This window comes from Arvicola amphibius, chromosome 2 (assembly GCF_903992535.2).
Source record: "Arvicola amphibius chromosome 2, mArvAmp1.2, whole genome shotgun sequence".
Classification (NCBI taxonomy): Eukaryota; Metazoa; Chordata; class Mammalia; order Rodentia; family Cricetidae; genus Arvicola; species Arvicola amphibius.
The window spans coordinates 127,334,946-127,354,657 of NC_052048.2; the positions used below are offsets into that span (position 1 = coordinate 127,334,946).

At 44.4% G+C, this 19,712-nt stretch overlaps 1 protein-coding gene and 1 pseudogene across 2 annotated transcripts in view; both read left to right on the forward strand.

The window, feature by feature from the left end:
* The first annotated feature begins 2,216 nt into the window (after positions 1 to 2,216).
* Memo1 (mediator of cell motility 1) overlaps positions 2,217 to 19,712 on the forward strand; it is a 96,829-nt gene continuing 79,333 nt past the window's right edge. Inside the window, exons 1-2 of one of the 2 annotated variants that reach the window (XM_038318378.2) lie at positions 2,217 to 2,338; positions 2,945 to 3,022. In XM_038318378.2, coding sequence (XP_038174306.1) covers positions 2,962 to 3,022 — 61 coding nt within the window. In that variant the 5' untranslated portion in view covers positions 2,217 to 2,338; positions 2,945 to 2,961. Of the gene's footprint in view, positions 2,339 to 2,610; positions 3,023 to 19,712 lie in introns of those variants that run through there. The other variant, XM_038318379.2, reaches the window with a different exon arrangement.
* On the forward strand, positions 5,856 to 5,932 carry LOC119808616 (annotated as a pseudogene).

Genomic DNA, 19,712 nt, shown 5'->3' on the forward strand with positions numbered 1-19,712 from the left:
TGACATCTTAGGGTGTTTGTTGCTCTTTCAGAGGATCCAGATTTTTTCAGAGGCTCACAACGGTTTAACTCCAGTTTCAGGGATCTGACCCCCTTTTCTGACTAGGCACACACAAGGTGTACTTACATACATTCAGGCACAACATTTATACATATAAAATTAAAAAGAAATATGTAGTATTTTTGTATTTTGTGTGCATTCCTCTTGTCCCCCATGAAGAAATGGAGATAAAGTAGTGTGATGAAAGCTAGGGGGCACAATTCACTAGAACTCTTGTTCTCAAATGGGAGGCAAGCTTCCCCCTTCGGTTATATATGGGCAATGAGTGAGGTGGGATTCTGCTGACAGGGTAGAGCCCAGGATATTAAGTATCTCAGAAGGTATAGTCCATGTGCCCATCTCTCCCTCTTAGTCACCCAGTTCAAACTAAGAATGGTATTAAAGTTGAGAAACCCTGCACCGGGAGCATATTAATCTTGTCTTTAGGTTAAGAGCCTGTGCAAAGGTGATGTTAGTCAGGTAATGTTAATCAGATGCCTTCTGTAATTCCCCTTAATGGCCATGCACTGTGGTACATACTTTTAATCCCAACACTGGGAGGCAGAGGCAGGTGGATCTTAAGAGTTCAAGGCTAGCTAGAGCTACATCAACAATTTATTCATTGTTTCCTTTTTGAGGTAAGGGCTCTACATAGCTTTGGCTGTCCTGGATCTCAAATCCTTCTGCCTCTGCTCCCGGAATGCTGGGATTAAAGAAGTTAATTATGCCAGGTGGTGGTGGCTCATGCTTTTAATCCTAGCACTCAGGAAGGAGGCAGACGTAGGTCGATCTCTGTGAGTTCGAGGCCAGCCTGGTCTACAAAGTGAGTTCCAGGACAAGGCTCCAAAGCTACACAGAGAAACCTTGTCTTGACAAAACAAAAATAGAAAAAAAAAGTGTATAGGGATATATAGGGAGATCCTGTCCCAAAACAGTTGTGGCATCTGGCTGCCCTCTCTCCCTCCAAAGGCAGAGAGAGGACAGCCATGTTTACACTGGGTGTTCCATCCAGGCCAGTCAGGGCTACAAAGTGAAGCATTCGAGATCTTTAAAAACAGATTTAATTACGTATCGGTGTGGGGGTATGTGCACATAATTGTAGGTTCCTTTGGCGGCCATAAGAGGGCGTCAAGTCCCCTGGAACTGTACTAAGGGCTGTTTGGGAGCTGTCCAATGTCTGCGCGGTGAGTCAACTTAGGTCCTCAGCAAGAGCTGCACGTATTTTAACTTTGGAGCCATTTCTTCAGCCCAAGAGCTTGTATTTTATTCGTTAGTGTAGTCTTTGCTACGTTTGCTAAATAACACAAGCTCTTGGGAGAAAGAAGCAATCTACCCTTTTTCTTGTCATTGAAATTTATCACAGAGCTTTCCTCATGACAACACCTGAGAACCGGGCGAAAAAACCCAACCAAATAAAACTCTATTCTTAGGGTATTAAGTAACAGCGTATTTGGGTATTGAGCAGCTAGTTTCATGCGAAACTATGATATATCCGTTGTATGATTTCGGTCCCAAATACTTTATGGGAAATGGGCAACTGTTACACTTCCTAGTTTGGGAATCCTGCACTTCAAAGCCAAACCCACTTTCTTTGTGATTCTATCCAACTTGTAAAGGGATTCTTTGCTGCCGACGCATACTTGGAATGCTGGGATTTAATAAGTGAAGGGTGACATTTGTAGTGTGCCTTACCCGACTGTCAACCCCCTGCCTCATTTTACCCAGTAGGAAATAACTGAGAATATCTTTGCCACACTGCAGTTACAGCTAAGATACAATTAGTACATATAACTCTGTCAAAGGCACTATTAGGTGGTAGGGACGTGCCTGGGAAGCGAAGTCTGCATTTTTACAGCTCCCCTACTCACCCCCCCCCCCCCCCCCGGGTCCGCTTCGCCGCACTCCGGTTTCTACAAATGAAACTTCTCGGCGCGGCCCCAGACTTGCATTCCTGGGCGACACCCCGAGGGTGGGAATCCACCAAGGACGCAGTGGCAGGGGGAACCCCGGCCGGACTTGGCGGGCAGCAACCGCGCGCGCGCGCGCGCGTGTGTGTGTGTGTGTGTGTGCTTGTGTGCTGAGCCGGCGGCGCGCGGGGACAAGTCAGGCGACTCGGGGGTTGGGGGTGGGGAGGGAAGGGGCTCTCCCCGCCTCGCGGCTGCGTCCTGCGCCCCGCGCCCTGCCCCCAGCCTCTGCTGGCGCTAAACCCCGGAGAGCGGAGCGTGCACGCTGAGCCTCCTCGCCGGGCTCGGCCGCGGCGCTGGGCATGCTCAGTGGGCCGGACCCGGTAGCGCGGAGAGTAAGGACGCGTGGGCTTCCCGGGTTCAGGACCCGGCCCCGGGCTGTACGGGGGAGGGGGAGGGAGGGGCTAGCACCGACCGCCGCCACCTGGCCCGAGGCCGCCCGACCCCGGATGGCTCGGAGCCCGTCCCGCTTCCGCCGTTGAGCGCGCCGCACGGCGGGCGGAGGCGCGGGGCGGGGCCGGCGGGCGCGCGGCAGGAGGGAGGCCTGGCGGTGGGGGCGGGGCGGGTGGGAGAGGGCGCGGAGTCACGGGGGTGGGGTCAGCGGGAGGCTCGGCAGGCCGCGCGCGGCGGGGCCGGGGGCGGCTCGCGGAAGCAGCCCGGTCAGGGCAGCGGCGGTGATTCCGCGGCTGCCGCGAGGCTCGGGCGAATCCGCCGTGGGCCCCATCTTCCGGCGGCCGGCGGAGTTTGTGGTGATTGTTACCGCCGCCAGCCCCGGCTGCCATCTCCTCCTCTTCCTTCTTCTTCTCCTCCTCCTCCTCCTGGGCCGGCCGGTCCCCTCCCCGCGGCCGCCTCCTCCTGGGCTGGGCCCGCGGCGTCTCGTCCCCTCGCGGAGCCGCCGCCGCCGCTGCCGCCTCCTCCTCATTCATCCTCGTGCACCATAGGCGGCACAGGCACCAAGATGTCCAACCGAGTGGTCTGCCGGGAAGCCAGCCACGCCGGGAGCTGGTACACCGCCTCAGGTAGGGAGCCAGGCCGCCCGGCGGTCGAGCTGGGCAGCCGGGGCCCGGCGGGCGGGGACGCGGGCGGAGGGCGGCGGGCGGCGGGCGCGGACCGCGTGCCGAGGGAGCGGGCCGGGCCGTGTCGCCTCCCCCACCCGGCGCTCGGGCGGGCCGCCTGGCGCCCGCGGAGTTGGGCGAGGAGGTGCTGGCCGGGCCGGACCGGGACGAGTGCGGGCTGCTGGGCTCCCAGCCTCGCGGACGGCCGCTGCCGCGGGGAAGGACGAGCCGGCGCGGTCCCCGGGTCGGGGACTGGCCGAGAGGACCGAAGGCTTTGCCCTCACCTTCGGGGCACCCCGCGCCCCTGGAAGGAGTGACAAGCCGTACTTTTCTCCCCCACCGCATGTTGCCACGCTAGGTCTCGCTTGGAAGATCTGTCAGCCGAGGGCCTCTCGGGGATTTGTCGCTTTGTATGTGGAGGCTCCGGCAGAGGTGCTGCTAGGCGAGGGGCTCTGGGTGGCCTCCTAGTTCTTTTGTCAGGGTTTGCATTGTTACTGTCATCCAGAGGCAGCTGGAGATGGCATCAGCACTTTTCCCGAGCGACCCTCTTCAGTACCCAGCGCTCAGCACTGAGTGCTGGACTACCTGTCCAGTTAGCTTAGGTTTTGAGAGAATTCTCCCTAAGTCTTGGCTGCAACCTCTTAACCACCATGTGCAGTTCTTTAGGTAAGAAAGGCTAGGGCCGCTTCCCATTAGTACAACTCTCGTGACAAGGATTGCTTTTTGGGATTATTTTTAGGGGTCACATTTCTGGTATGGTAACAAAGAAAAGTTCCTCCATGATTCCTGCTGGTCTCTAGTCTAGCTAGGCTTATCAACAACCGGCTCTGAACTTTGTTTTCCTTTGCAAGTACTAGGGTTGGATAGCGACACGAGGTTTTTTTTTTTTTTTTTTTTCTGTTTTTTTTTTTTTTTTTTGGAAAGTAGTTATTTGTCTTCTCTGAGACAGTTCGACCAGCTCCTGAAGTACATGCCCCCTTCTAAGACACAAAAGAATTACGGTTGACTTTAGAACTGCTGCTAACAGGTAGCTGCAGTTTTCGCATTAAATAGGATGACATTTTATGCCTACAGCGTTGTTCACTTCGTGGTCCTGAAGTACTTCAGAGACTTGGAATCAGTTCTCACAACCTGAAAATGTCAGTTAAGCTGTTCTTGTGTCAGTGTATGGGGAACCAGAGACATTTAGTGCTGCACCCAAGACTAGGCCAGTGGTGAAATGGAAATCAAGCAGAATTTCTGGTTCCTTCCTGAGTCTGCCCCTTTTAAATCCACGCACTATTGGCTGGACCACGCCCTTAATCCCGGCACTGGGGAGGCAGAGGCGGGTGAATCTCTGTGCATTTAAGGCCAGCCTGGTCTACAAAGCGAGTTCCAGGACAGCCAAGGATATGGAGAAACCCTGTCTTGAAAAGCAAAAACCAAAGAGAAGAACAAAAAGCCAAAACCAAAACAAAACAAAAAACAAAAAAACAACCCCCAAACCAAATTAATATTATTCATTGTTAAACAGCAGGCTTATAAGTAAGTGTCATTGTCTCCCCCACCCCTACCCCCATGTTTTGGAGAATTAGTCACATTTTTTATATCATGGCAATCTTTTGGCATTTATTCAGTGTGGTTTTCTATACTTTTGTTTGTTTTTTCGAGACAGGGTTTCTCTGTGTAACATTCATAGCTGCCGTAGAACTAGCTCTTGTAGACCAGGCTGGCCTTGAACTAACAGGTCTGTTTGCCTCTGTCTCCCTGAGTGCTGGTTAAGATTAAAGGCCTGGGCCACCACTGCCTAGCAGCGGTACTTTTGTTTTTTGAGACAGGGTTTCTCTGTGTAGCCCTTGCTGAGCTCTGTTGACCAGGCTGGCCTGGAACTCCCAGAGATCTGCCTGCCTCTGCCTCCCCAAGTTCTGGATCAAAGGCCTGGGCCACTCACTTTTCATTTGTTACAAATGTTGTAAACCTTTGTTGTAATTTACATTAGAATGTGGACAAATATTCCAGAGAGAATTTTTTTAGATGTTAAACATTTATATTGGCAGTAAAATTGGACGCAGTTGACACTTGATTTTAGAATTCCTTAATGTTCAAACACAAGATGTAGCCTTTAATCTGGTTCAAAAATCCTGACTATAGATACTTCTTAAAAGTGTTGATATAGGTAATTATATTCTAACGTAAAATCTGGGTGGACTTCATAATACCTTACTGGAGTTCAGATGTATTTCTTCTTGGAGTGTGTGAAACTTTTTTAATTTGTCTAATATTGAGGAAATTAAGGTAAAAACTTAAAGCAGTTTAGTTTTAGAAGCCCAATTTGTATCCTAAAAACAAATTGGTCTGATAACTTGTACCTGTGGTGTGAAGATAGTGTACCTATGTTGAACTAATGACCTACTATTGGGGAGTTTTTCTCTAGTCAGCTAGTCCTTAAAGAACTGAGGAATTTAGTGGGTGGTGGTGGTGCATGCCTTTAGTTCCAGCACTTGAGACGGAGAGGCAGGCGGATCTCTGTGAGTTCCAGGATAGCCAAGGCTACTCAGAGAAACCTGTCTCACACACACACACACGAAACAAAAGAACTGAGGAAATAATGTATTGATTGTCATTTTGTGTCTTGTCTAGTATTCAGGTTGTACACATGTAATGAAAGAGTATTCGTCTATTGATTCAGTTAACTAGCTATTACTTATATTCATACCCATGTCTTTATCTTATTTACTTTTTGTTATATGTTGTTCGATCTGTTGACTGAGGTGGTGTAAACTGCTGCCTGCCCTCAGTGAATTTAGAATTTATTTGAAAGACTATACTTTCAGGGATAATTTCTATAGTTCGTTACTAGAATTTATTTGAAGTAAATTATAGCTACAGAGCAGCAATTAAATATCTGTTAAATTGAGATAGTGCATTTGGAAGTTTTGAGGAGGGTGGAGTCATGCAGGGGTAGGATTTTAATTGTGCTCTGAAAGGATATTTAGTCAAGTTAGAAACAGAAGGAAAGAACACTGGGTTGGGAAACAAGACACATCCACAGAAGCAGGTAAGTGTAAGTAGTCCAATTTAGTAAGAATGGGCAGTTCTTTTTTTTTTTTTTATCTTTTTTTTTTCATGGTTTATTTTTTTTTATATTTAAAAATTTCCATCTCCTTCCCTCCTCCTCCCCCTCCCTCCCCTCCTCCTCCCCCTTCCCTCCCCTCCTTCTCCCCCTTCCCTCCCCTCCCCTCCACCCATACCTCCCCTCCCTTCCTCTCAAGGCCAAGGAGCCATCAGGGTTCCCCATTCTATGCTAAGACCAGGGTCCTCCCAACTCCCCCCTGGTCCAGGAAGGTGATCGACCAAGCTGAGAAGGCTCCCACAGAGCCCGTCCATGCAGAAGAATCAGAGCCCAGAGCCATTGTCCTTTGCTTCTCAGTCAGCCCCTGCTGTTGGCCACATTCAGAGAGACGGGTTTGGTCGCATGATCCATCAGTCCCATTCCAACTGGAGTTGGTGATCTCCCATTAGTTCTGTCCCACCGTCTCCATGAGTGAACGCACCCGAATGGGCAGTTCTTAAGGTTTGGTTTGAATGCCTGGGATAGTAGATTGCAGCTGGAAATGCCTGTGAATATTAGGCACTATCGGAATTGTACGTGTTATGCAGGGAGCACCTATGGAGATTTTAGAGTAGGGCATTAATACAGTGCAAGTGTCATTTTAGGAAAGCTAATCTCATAGGAAGGTTAATCCAAATTTCCTTACCAAACAAGGATCAGCAAACTAACAATGGCTCACATCCCAAGTGCACTCTGTAAACCTTAAAAGAAAGTTCATTAGCTAAGTTTTTTTTAAAGATGTATTTTAATTATATTTAATTATCTTTGTGTCTGTGTAAGGCTATGTGCATGTGAGTGCAGGTGCCCTCTGAAGCTGGAGTGATTGAATCCCCACTGGAGTTGGATGCTTTTTTTTTCTAAGTGGTTGCTTAAAAAGCAAAAAGAAGGCCAGGCGGTGGCAGTGCATGCTTTTAATCCCAGCAAGTGGGAGGTAGAATCTCTGTGAGTTCGAGGCCAGTGTGGTCTACAGAGAGAGTTTCAGGATAGGTTCCAAAAGCTACAGAAACCCTGTCTCGAAAAACCAAAAAAAAAAAAAAAAAAAAAAAAAAAAAAAAGAGCTAGTTGTGCCAGAGGCGGTTGGATGGATCTCTGAGTTTTAGGCCAGCCTGGTATACATATTGAGTTCTTGGAAAGCCAGGACTGCACAGAGAGATCCTGTCTTAAAACAAACAAAAGTAAGATTTATGTGGAGCATAAAGCTGAAATGTTTACTATTTGACCCTTTATAAAAAGAAAATCTGCTTATACTAGGGTAGGCTAATGGTTAGTGTGACTGGTGGTTTTTCAAGATAGGGTTTCTCTGTGTATCTTATCTCTGACTGTCCAGTAGACCTCGCTGTCCTCTAATGCGGAGATCCACCTGCCTCTACCTCCAAAGTGCTGGGAGTAAAGGCCACAGTATTTTGTATATATAGTTTTTCTTCAGGTTAGCTATGGCTTTTCTTCCCCCACATTTAAGACAAGGTCTCTATATCGTCATGGCTGTTCTGGAACTTGCTGTGTAGACCAGGCTGTTCAGGAAACTCATAGAGATCTTCCTGCCTCTGCCTCTTGAGTACTGGAATTTATTCCCATATGGGTATAGCTGTTGTTTTACTGTTTTGTCTCTTATATTTTCTGTAGGGACAACTAAATTGCCTGCTAGCTAGACTTTTTTTCCAGCCTTATGTCTTTAATTCCACCTCTACATTCTTTCCTGTTTGATCATTTCTTCCCTGACCCATGTCTTCTGGATGAGGCTGAAGTAAGTCTTTTGATTACTATCTTCTTTCCCTGTCTTGACAGCTCACCCCATAGTGGTCCATAAGCCTCAAGCAACATTTAGCAGCTGTTCATTGTTTCCTGAAATGTAGCATGCTGTTTCTTAGTTCTGTGCCTTTTGCTCAGACTGCTCCTTCTGTGGAAATGCCCTTAACAGAATAGTTCCTACTCATCATTTAGGGGGTGTTTATACCTCCAAGAGACCTACTTTATGTTTTGCCCTTTTTGATGTTTGTGACCCTGTAGCACCAAGAGTGAGTCTTTGTACTTTTATTATTTATATATAGGGTTATCACTCCTTAAAGCAAGGAAATTGCTTTAATTATACAAATAGCCTATCACAGTTTTTTTATTTCATTATTGTATTTTATTTAGTTTAGTTTGTTTTTTCAAGACAGGGTTTCTCTGTAGCTTTGGAGCCTGTCCTGAAACTAGTTTTAGTAGAGCAGGCTGGCCTCGAGTTTACAGAGATCCGTCTGCCTCTACCTCACGAGTACTGGGGTTAAAGGCGTGCGCCATTACTGTCCAGCGCATTTTATTTAGTTTGTATACAGGTGTGTGCATGTGTGTAGGCATGCATGCCATGAAGGGTGTAGGGAGGGAAGATGACAACTTGTGGGAGTTTATTCTTTCTACCATGTGTGTCCTGGGAACCAAACTCAAGTTGACAAAATTTGGTTGCCTAGCTATGTCAGTGGCCTGAAGCACAGATTTTTACATAGATTCTCAGCAAACCTTTACATAAATGAATGTTCATAGTGCTTGGTAGTTAACGAATATGATATTTAGTGTTGATTGTCAGCTTGGCAGGATCTAGACTCACTGAAGAGACAAGCCTTGGGCATGTCCTTGAAGGATTGTCTAGGTTGGGTTCCTTGAAGTGGGAAGACCCCACCCTAAATGTGGGCTGTGCCATGCTTGGGCTGGGGGTCTGTACAGCATGAAAAGGTGAGTGCTGAGTGCTTGTTGCTCTCTGCTTCCTGACTGGGGATGCAATGTGAGCAGCTGCCGCCAGCACCTGGCTCTGATAAAGTGTCCCCTACACCTGTGTGCTAAATGCAGCCCTTTCTTTAGTTGCTTGTTGTCAGGTGTCTTGTTAGAGTAACGAGACAGTAACTATAGTGGGTAAATTAGCAAGTAGTGAGTATTGACAGTAGATGTATTCATAGAGATACTGATATTTCAATTCTAAAGAGCAGTGAAAATGACATAAGGACTGGCCAGGTGTTTTGAGCATAGTATAGGTGGTACCATTTGTGAACCCATTTAATGTTAAATATAAAATACAAATGATGGTTGGGCATGGTGTTGCACATTGGGAGGCAGAGGGAGATGGATTTCTGTGTTTGAGGCCAGCCTGGTCTACAGAGGGAGTTCAGAACAATCGGAGCTACATAGTGAGACCCTGTCTCAAACACCTTCCTAAAATGTGTGACTTGTGAAGAAAAGAAGTGTATCGCTAGGTGAGCTTTCTCCAGACAGACACAGTCCTCTGATGTGCACCCAACACAGGAGTGATAGTTTACCCATGTTCCTTACATTTGTGGAGCGTGTTTATCGAGTTTCTTTTCTTCAATTTCTCTCTCTCTCTCTCTCTCTCTCTCTCTCTCTCTCTCTCTCTCTCTCTCTCTCTCTCTCTCTCTCTCTCTCTTTCGACTTGAAACTATTTCCTGCTAGGGAAACCCTTACAAAGACCTGTGGACCAGTGGCCCAGGCAGGCTGCTCAGGGCCCATTCCAGCAGTCTGAAATACTCCCATCCCCCTTGCTGACACCGGCCCATCCACTCTGTACTGTCACTGGCTGCTCTGATGAGTTTCTCATACTTTGACTCTAAGGAGTTCAATCACTAGCACAAGGACTACCTGAGCTGGAAACAAGTGGGGTTCACCTTTCTGTTCTGCAGGTACCATTGACCTTGCTGGCTAGGGCCAGCTCAGGCGATGGGGCACACAGTATGCAAGTGCAGCTCTAGGAGACATGGGAAGAGCATGGCCAAACCTTCCAGTCCATTCTAGTCTCTTGACTCACAGCACTTCTCAGAAGAACACATCCCACTTTGGAACATGACTGTTGGCCAGAAAGCAGCTTCAAATCCAGCTTAGGACACTGCTTTCCCTAGTGGGTCCTTGTCCTCACTGTGTCCTGGGCATGGCAGAAACAGCCTAGAGGCAGTGCCAGTTGGTGTGCTTAGGAAGGGAAGGCCTTCACAGGATGGCAGTGAGGATGCCACAAGGGTGAGGTCACAAGTCCAGGGAGAGAGGACAGGGAGGTTCTAAGTGGTCAGTGAGTCACAGGCAGACAGCCTCATTTCATCTCAACCTAAGCACTTCATCCCAAGTCCTGAGTCTGCTTCAGCCCAGAAGGCTTTGAGGGTGTGGATAAAGAGTTTGAGACCAAAAGAAGTGGCAGGGGCCTCCTTGGGGACCTGGTGGGCTCTAGCCATCTGAAAGCCCCCACAGGTTGAAGATTAGATTAAAGTCAGGATAATTTCCAGGAGAAGGACAAAAGGACAGCTAAGTCTTCATGAAGGCTTCAACACTGTTGAAATTCTTTTGCTCAACTTTGCAGTTGTGAGATAAACTTATTCTCATTCCTGCATCATGTGAATATGATTTGTTTTATCCATTCTATTACTGATGGGCATTTCAATTTTAAATAGTTTTTCTGCTGTGTATACTTTTATATTTGTTTTGGATGGATGTATTTATGATTTTTCCAGTTATGTAATTGAGAGAATTACTAGGGTATGGTGTATACATACTGTTTCAGTAGAACCTTCTGAAGCAAATTTGCATATCAGTACTGCATGAGAGTTTGTTGTTCTAGATGCTTATATTTGTGCTATGTTGTGGAATAGAATATTTGTTTAAATATGTAAAGATGTGTCGCATTTGTGTTACAGAATTGTTTAACTATATAAAGATATGTTGCATTTGTTTATACTGCATTTGTTTAACTACACTTGTTTCACCTTGCCTGCCTAAGGTACCTGATGGGCCAAATAAAAAGTTGAACTGCCAATAGCTTGGCAGAGGAGGGATAGGCAGCATTGGCGGGCAGAGTGAAAAGGGGGGCCAGCCAGACTTGGAGGAAGCAGGAAAGCAGGATGGACAATGCGTAGATGAGGTGAAAGAGCCTCAGGACAGCACATAGATGGATAGAAACGGGTTAATTTAAGCTAAAAGAAGAGCTAGTTAGAAACAAACCTAAGCTAAGTCCAAGCTCACATTTTTTTTTTTTTGGCATTTACCTTGAGTTGTAGAGTATCATGATTGTGTGTATTTTTGTAATGTTTTAATTTTATTTTAAGTTGTGTGTGTCTGCATGTGAATACAGATGTCCATAGAGATATTGGATCTCTCTAGAGCTAGAGTTACAGGTGGTTGTGAGCTGCTTAATGTGGATGCTGGGACTTGAACTTGGGTCCTGTGAAGGAGTGGATAGGATGCTCTTAAACTCTGAGCCCCAACATTATATTAAAAAATAGGTTTGTTTGTATGTGTCTAGTGTGTGTACATATGTCTTTGGGTGCAGGTCTGTGTGTGGTGTGTTCATAGAGGCCAGAAGAAGGCACTGAGTGTCCTTCCCTGTCAATCTCTACCTGTTTTCTTTGAGGCAGGATCAGTCCTTGAACCCCAGGGTTTGGGCTTTCCCAGGTAGGCTGGCAGCCAACAAGCCCAGCAGTCTTACTGTCCCTACCCTCCTTGTAGCTGGAGTTAAGTGCATCACAAGAAACCCCACTTGTTTTGTGGATGCTGGGATCAGAATTTCAGTCCTGATTAGGTAACAAGTGCTCTTAATTGCTGAGCTGCAACTCCAGTTCCTAAAATACCTTTTTTGTTGGTTGGATTTTTCATTTTTTGAGACAGGGTCTCACTTGGTAGGCTAGACTAGCCTTGAACTGACTATGTAGGCCACTTGTCTCATATAATACTAATACTAATGTTAGTATTATACAACCATGACTGACTTATTTTGATGTGTGAAAAAAGTGTAAGAGCTTCTTAATGTTTTTCTTTGAAAAGACAAATATTCTTCCCCCCCCCCCCCCCCGAGACAGGGTTTCTTTGTAACATCTCTTACTATCCTAGAACTTGGTTTCTTAGACCAGGCTGGCCCAGAGATCTGCCTGCCTCTGCCTCCTAAATAATGCGGGTCTGTTTGCCCCACCTGGCTAAATGTTCAGTTTTTTTAAAAAATATTTATTTATCATGTATACAGTATTCTGTCTGCATGTATTACTACAGGCCAGAAGAGGGCACCATATCTCATTTACAGATGGTTGTGAACCACCATGCGGTTGCTGGGAATTGAACTCAGAACCTCTAGAAGAGCAGCCAATGCTCTTAACCGCTGAGACATCTCTCCATTTCCCTCAGATGTTTAGTTTTAAAGTGACTTTTTAAAAATAAGTTTTGAAAAAATATTTTTTCACCCAACTGATGGGATTAAAGGTATGTGCTACCATGCCCCGCCCCCCTCTCTCTTGACAGTTTCTCTGTATAGCCCTGGAAACTCACTCTGTAGGTCAGGCTGGCCCTGAATTTAGAGATCTGCCTGCCTCTGCCTCCCAGTGCTGGGATTGAAGGTGTGTGCCACTACCTCCCAGCAGGCAATCTTTATTCTTATTTTATGTGTATAGGTGTTTTGTCTGCATTGTGTGCCCAGGGCTCATAGAAAGAGGGCATTGGATTCCCTGAAACTGAAACTAGAGTTACAGATAGTTAGTTGTAAGTCCCCGTGTGGGTGCTGGGAATCAAGTCTTTGAGCCATCTTTCCATCCATAGTGAACTCTTGTATGTGTTTATTTTTATTTTTTATTTTCTCCTATTATTTCACCTTAGAGAAGAGCAGGCAAACAAGACTTATAATAACAGACTGCTGTTCTTGCTTGGCTATTGCAGTTCTTTCTCTCTTTCCTTCTTATCCCTCTGCATGCAGGTTTTAAGTGAACACAAGTCATTTCTACCTTGTCATCTGCTTCTGTGGTGTTGTCTGTCTGAAGAAAACGTGAATGGCAACAAAATAAAATAAAAATGTCTTTGAGGGTTTGGAGAGAGGGATTGATGGTTCAGCACATTTGTTGTTTTTCCAGAGGACCTGGATCTGAGTCATAGCACCTTTATGATGGTGCATAACCATTTATAACTTTAGTTTTGGGGATCCAATGTCGTCTTCTGGTCTCCGTGGCCATCAGGCATGCACATGGTTTGTGTAGATATACATATAAGCAAAATACCCATACACATTAAAAAAAAGTAAAAAAAAATGTTTTGGGCCTGGAGAGATGGCTCAGTGGTTAAGAGTACTCGCTGCTCTTGTAGAGAACCTTGGTTTGGTTTCTGGCATCCATGTGGCAGATTACAACCGTCTATAACTATAGTTCAGGGATCTGACACCTTCTTTTAGCCTCTGCAGGCATCAGGCACATATACTCATACACATAAAATAAAAATGAATCTTTAGAAGTCTTCATGGGGCTGGGAAGATGGTTCAGTAGCTTTTCTTTTTCCTTTCTCAACATAGGGTTTCTCTGTGTAGCCCTGCCTGCCAGGGCTAAAGGTGTACTGCACCATCGAAGGCCAGCATCACATGCTCTTCTTGAAGAAGACAGAGTTAGTTCCTATATTGGGTGGTTCACAACTGCCTGCCACTCCAGTTCCAGGAGTGTACTTAAACTCACACAGGCACACACACACACACACACACACACACACACACACACACACACACACATTAAAATAAATCCTGGAGCTGGGGAGATAGTTCAGTGGTGAAGAATGTATACTGCTCCCTCAGAGGACCAGATTTGGATTCCCAACACCCACAACCACCTGTAACTCTAGGTCCAGGGGATTCAACTCCTGACCTTCATGGGAAAATTAAAAATAATGAAATAATTTTTAAGACACCCTTCATTAGATGTCTTACAGGCATGCCACATGTATATGTGTATAATCTGTAGCCTACAACATTATTCTACCAAGTTGCTATTATACCCATTTATAGATATGACTCAGAGAGAGATTGAGTAACTTGTTTAAGGTGTAACAAGTAAGTAGAAGAGCCGGTTTGACTATAAAAATAAATTTATTGTTAGGGCCAGAGAGCTTTGGTGAACTAGGTGCCCCCCACACAGAAATTTCTCTGTTTCATTTCAAATATTTCTACGGTATATTGTGGGCACCTAACTTGGACTTGTATATCATTTATAGCTTATAAAACATAGTTGTATGTTAAGAATTTTAGCTAATAATAATAATCTTATTATTAGGTGTACGACAGTTGAGACAGCCAGGCTTTGATCACTCCTGGCCTGCCATTTTATAGCCGAGAAACAGGACTTGTAGGAGATGTCATTTTTATGAGTCACACTTTTAGAAAAATATGAGCTTAGAAGTTTGAACTATTTGGAATTAGTAAGCATCTTTACTTATTTAATTTCTTCTTCTCCTCCTCCTTTTCTTCCTCTTCCTCATCCTCCTCCTCCTTTTCCTCTTTCTCCTCCTCTTCATCTTCCTCTTCTTCCTCTTCCTCCTCCATTTCTTGCTCCTTCTCCTCCTCCTTTTCTTCTTCCTCTTCCTCTTCTTCCTCCTCCTCCTCTTCTTTTTTTTTCCCCCAAGATAGGGTTTTTCTGTGTTGCTCTGGCTGTCCTGGAACTCGCTCTGTTGACTAGACTGACCTTGAACTCACAGAGATCCGCTGGGATCAAAGTCATGCACCTGCTCTGCCTGCTAGTAGGCTAGTAAGCATCTTTATCATTGTAAAGTAAATGTTTTTAAAAATAATTTTTATAAATGTAAAATAAATACCTTGAGTTACAAAATATCAAAGATGAGAGAAAATATGAAAGCATACCATACTTGGGGTCAGATAACAGCTGGTTATCTCCTTCCACTCTGTGTTTTCTGAGGATTGAACTCTGGTCGTCAGGTTCGGCAGCAAGCACCTTTACCACTTGAGCCATGTTTCTAATCTTCCAACTCCCACCATTCCAACTCATTTAACTGAGACTAATCTTCAATTGATTGTGTGACTGAGGATGACTTTGAACTTTGGATCCTCCCATGTCCACCTTCTGGTGCAGGAATTACAGGCATGGATCACCACACTTGTTATGTGGTGCTGAGGATGTGATTGATAGGCAGGCAATCTTAACAGTTGAGCTAAACATGTGATTGGTTTTTTAAAGATGAGTTCTAGGTTTTCAATCGAGACTAACACAATTTTATACTTTTTTTTTAAAAAGTAGGGACTTATGTAACTCCAGCTGGTCTCACATATCACTGTGTAGCAGAAGATGACCTTGGAATACCGCCCTCCTTACCGTGCTAGGATCGCTTGCTTGCACTGCACCACCACCTCCAGTTTACAGTTTATATGGTGCTTGGGATCTTGCCCAGGGCTTTTTGCTTGCTAGGCAACCAGTCTACCAACTGTTATATCCTCAGCGCCCTGGTTGCATTTTGTATGTCTTCCTGTTTTCTAAGGGGAAGTTGTGCCACTAAACCTAGCTTCCAGAAGGAAGAATTGGGATTTATTGACATACTTGAAGAGAATGTTCTTGAGAAAAAGAGAGGTCATGGGTATCTTAAGGTTTACCACTGATCAGATTCAATGATGGAGTTGCTGGCATCTCAAACAGGGAAGACATTTAAGGGGTGCAAATTTGGAGAAAGAAGATTAGGAACTCAATTTTGGTTTGTCTAAGATAATTTGCTATACCAGATATATGCTATGAGTCTGAGTTTAGGGGAAGGTGTACAATTGTATTTTTGTCTGTTTGGTTTTTGTCTTTGATTTTTTGAGATAGGGCTTCTCTGTGTAGCCCTGGCTATCTTGTCTCCTGAAACTCACTCTGTAGACCAGAACTCACAGAGATCCACCTGCCTCTGCCTCCTGAATGCTGGCATTAGTGGTATGTGCCACCACCACTACACAATTGGGAGTTATTGATGATAAAGTTGAATGGTCTTTCTGGATAAGGATAAAGTCACCACTGAAGTGAAGATGATTAGGAAAACAGTGTCCATGCCTGAACCTTAGAACATTTCTTAAATGAAGAGGCCGTGATAAGGAAGTATGGAGACACTTGTAAGGAGACAAATTGTCTCTAAGACTAAGGTATCCTGGAGCCAAGCAAAGGCTGTCTTCTTAACACAAGGAGTAGTTCAGTAGTAGTGCTTAGCTTGGGGAGGCCTTGGATTCAATCCTAAGTACCATATGCAAACCAAGGGTTGGAAACCATGGCTTGGTGGTTAAGAAAATTGGCTATTCTTCTAGAGGACCTGGTTTCAGTTTCCAGCATTCATATGGCTGCTCACAACTGTCTGATTTCAGTCCCGGGGATCTAGGGCCGACTTCTGGCCTCCATAGGCACTGTACAAATGTGGTGCACAGACATACATTCAGGCAAACACTAATACACATAAAATAAAAATTATATACATATATATGTGTGTGTATATATATATATATATATATATATATATATATACACACACACACACACACACACACACACTCAAAAACAATCAACATAGTTAAGGTAGATTTACCTGGACACTTTTCTTTGGCAAATGCATATAATTCTAGTCTAAGCTACTCTGGTCTTAGTTTTCCTTATATCACTGTCAGAGCTTCTTACTGGTTGCAGTTTCTATTTGCTTCACATAAGATGAAGCAGAGAGATCTTTAAAAAATATAAATTACATGCTGGCCAGTGGTGGTGCACACCTTTAATCCCAGCACTTGGGAGGCAGAGGCAGGTGGTTCTCTGAGTTCAAGGTCATCCTGATCTACAGAATGAGTTCCAGGACAACTAGGGCTATACAGAGAAAACAAACAAATGAAATTACTTCCATGAGTACTATCCATGCATGAGATACACATACATACCTGCTGGCAAAGCATTCATATATGTAAGAAATACATTATGTTGGGTCTAGGAGTCGCACAAATATTGAGGATGAGGCCACCAAAGTTAGTTGAGCAGAGGCAACTTTATTCCATCACCGTGTGGTATAAGAACTTCTAACTAGTTAGGGCCATGGGCAGGTTGGGTTCTGACACCATGACCCAGAACAGAGATAGTAACCCCTTTTAAAGCAAAAGCCACAGGTGTGTGTGTGTGTGTGGGGGGGTCAGGGGTGATAGAAGAATTTTTAAAATTTGAGTTTAAGTCTTGGGTGATGGTACATATTACAATTTGTAAATCCCTGGAATTTATATTTTACAATTAGTAAATTTGTGGTAACAGGGCGTTTGTACGAGCTTAATAGGGGCTTGCTTACACAAGTCTGTGGTTCTCTTAACCCCACTAGGGTCTTGTCTTAATTTTTAATGAACTGTTTTATAACTGCAGAGAATATGGACAGGAGTCATACAAGAGAAGTGGAGTAGGTGGCTAGTGTCTTTGACTAGATGTGAACTTCACAATTAATGTATTTAACTTTTAAAAAGAATTAAAGTAAATCAGATACTATTTTGCTTTTGTTTTTGTTTTGTTGAGACAGAGTTTCTCTGTGTAACATTCCTGGCTATCTGTGTAACATTCCTGGAACTTGCTCTGTAGACCAGGCTGGCCTCAAACTCACAGCAATTCCCTGCCTCTGTCTCCTGAGTGCTGGGATTAAAGGCGTGCACCACCACTGCCCAGCTCCAGGTAATATTTTCTTAAAATCACATTAAAACTTATCAAGATGCACAGTCTTCTGTGCTGTGATCTTAGCTTACCTTTGTGATTTTTGTATTCTACACTTTTTCTTCTTTTGTGCTGTTTTAGCCATTCAATGGCCTCCCAGCATTTCCTGATAGGTTAAGCTTATTCTTGTTTTAGGGCTTTTGCTTGTACTTCAGAAGATTGACTAATGCTGGCTGATGATCAAGGCAAGGAAATTTTTATTGATTCCTGTATTTTGTTATAGTTTGAAGGAAAAGTAGGAAGGAATGCTAAGAATTAGTGAAGGCAGCTTTCTTCAGTGTTTTGAGAAACAGTAGGACTTGAAGATTCCTTTTCCTTCAAAGATTTATGGTCAAATAAATTTAGGAAACGTTGCATCTGTTTTTCTCTCTTGGTCCCTGATAGCTTGCAATAGTCTCATTTATGGTTTATTATATAGTTTCTGTGAGCTTCCATAGTCTTTTGGAAATATTGTATCTTTTCTTTAATTGTGTGGTTGGATGCTAAGTGTAATTAGATAAAGTTGGATTGTAACATCTGTGTTGATTTTCTTTTTTACAGTTTCTAAGTATTCCTAAAGCCCTGTTGAAAATTTCAAGTCCCCACCCCTTTGGTTTCACTCATTGATTGTTTCATTTTGTCTTTTTCCATAAAGTACAAGCCTCCTATCCCCAAGGTGTGTTGCACCACTGCATAGCTTCTGAGATCAGTGGGAGTGGGTGTGCTCAGGGTGGTGTGACCTGTTACCAGGTCAGCTTTCTTATGGTTAATACTTACACAGTTATTCTAGGTTTCTTCTGTTGTTGTGATAAAACACTTTGAACAGAAGCAGCTTAAGAGAAGAGAAGAAAGGGTTTATTTGACTTGTATTTCCAGTGCACTATTGAGGCAAGTCAGGGCAGGAACTCATGAAGTAACCTGAAGTATAAACCATGGGTAAATGCTGCTTGCTGGCTCATTCTCTGTGGTCTCACAGGTTCATGTTTAGGTAGTTTTCTTCTTCAGCCCAGGACCCCTTACCTTGACTTTATTTCATCTCACATTTGCAAGTAACTGTCTTGACTGTATGGAGTCAGCCCAGGGACTGAGGCATGAACTAAAGCAGACATGAGGGATACTGCTTACTGGTTTGTATTCTATGGCCTCCTCGGCTTGCTTGTTTTTAGAACCACGGACCAGGGGTGGCATAGTCCATCGTGATCTGTACCCTCCTGTATCAATTGGTAATCAAGACAATCCCCCGCAGATATGCCCATAGGCCTGTTTGAACTAGATAATTCCTCTGTTGAAGCATCTCCTTTCAGATGACTCCTGGCTGTCAAGTTGATAGTTAAGGCTAGCTAGAACAATTGTAGGAGTATGTGAATACGCTTAAACTAAACAGTATGGCCAAACAGTATTGCAATTAATATAGTTTCTGTGTGATTATTTTGGGTCTGGGCAGCTGGGAAATGAACAAGCAGCCTCCGCCAACAGTGATACATGTTTTTCTGTCTATAGGGTCACTAAGACTAGCCTAGGGTGTGATGATTAGGTAGAAGGATCCAAAGAATTCAGAAAAGTTGTTATATTTAAGGTTACAAATTATTACAGAGAAAAGATACGAACTAACAACAGAGGAAAAAAATCTCATGAGGTGGTGTCTAGGAGAAACAGTGGGCTGCTGTTCTTTCCTATCTGTGGCATGTGACATGTATGAAGTATTGCCATCCAGGGAAGCTCATCTAGATGCTGGTTTTTAGGATGTTTACTGGAGTTCACTCAGGAAGGGGGGGCGTCCATTTAAATGAAGGAGATTAGTAATTCATTTACTAACTACCCTCCAGCCTCAGAGGGTGATAAAGTATGGCTCACGATAGCTTTAAAATAAAAATGAATTCACTACAAATCACATTGATAGCAACTGTCTGTTAAGCCCTAGGTATAAAAAGATTCCTTTTTTTTTTTAAATTTGGGAAAGTATATGTAATCTAACTTTTACCATTGTAACAGTACCCGAGTGTAAAGTTCTGTGGTGTTTCATATATGTTCAGTGTTTGTAGCCACTACCATTATCCATCTCCACAGTGTTTTTACTTCCTCAAGTGAAAGACACTGTCCTTTAAAAAGGACTTTTTGT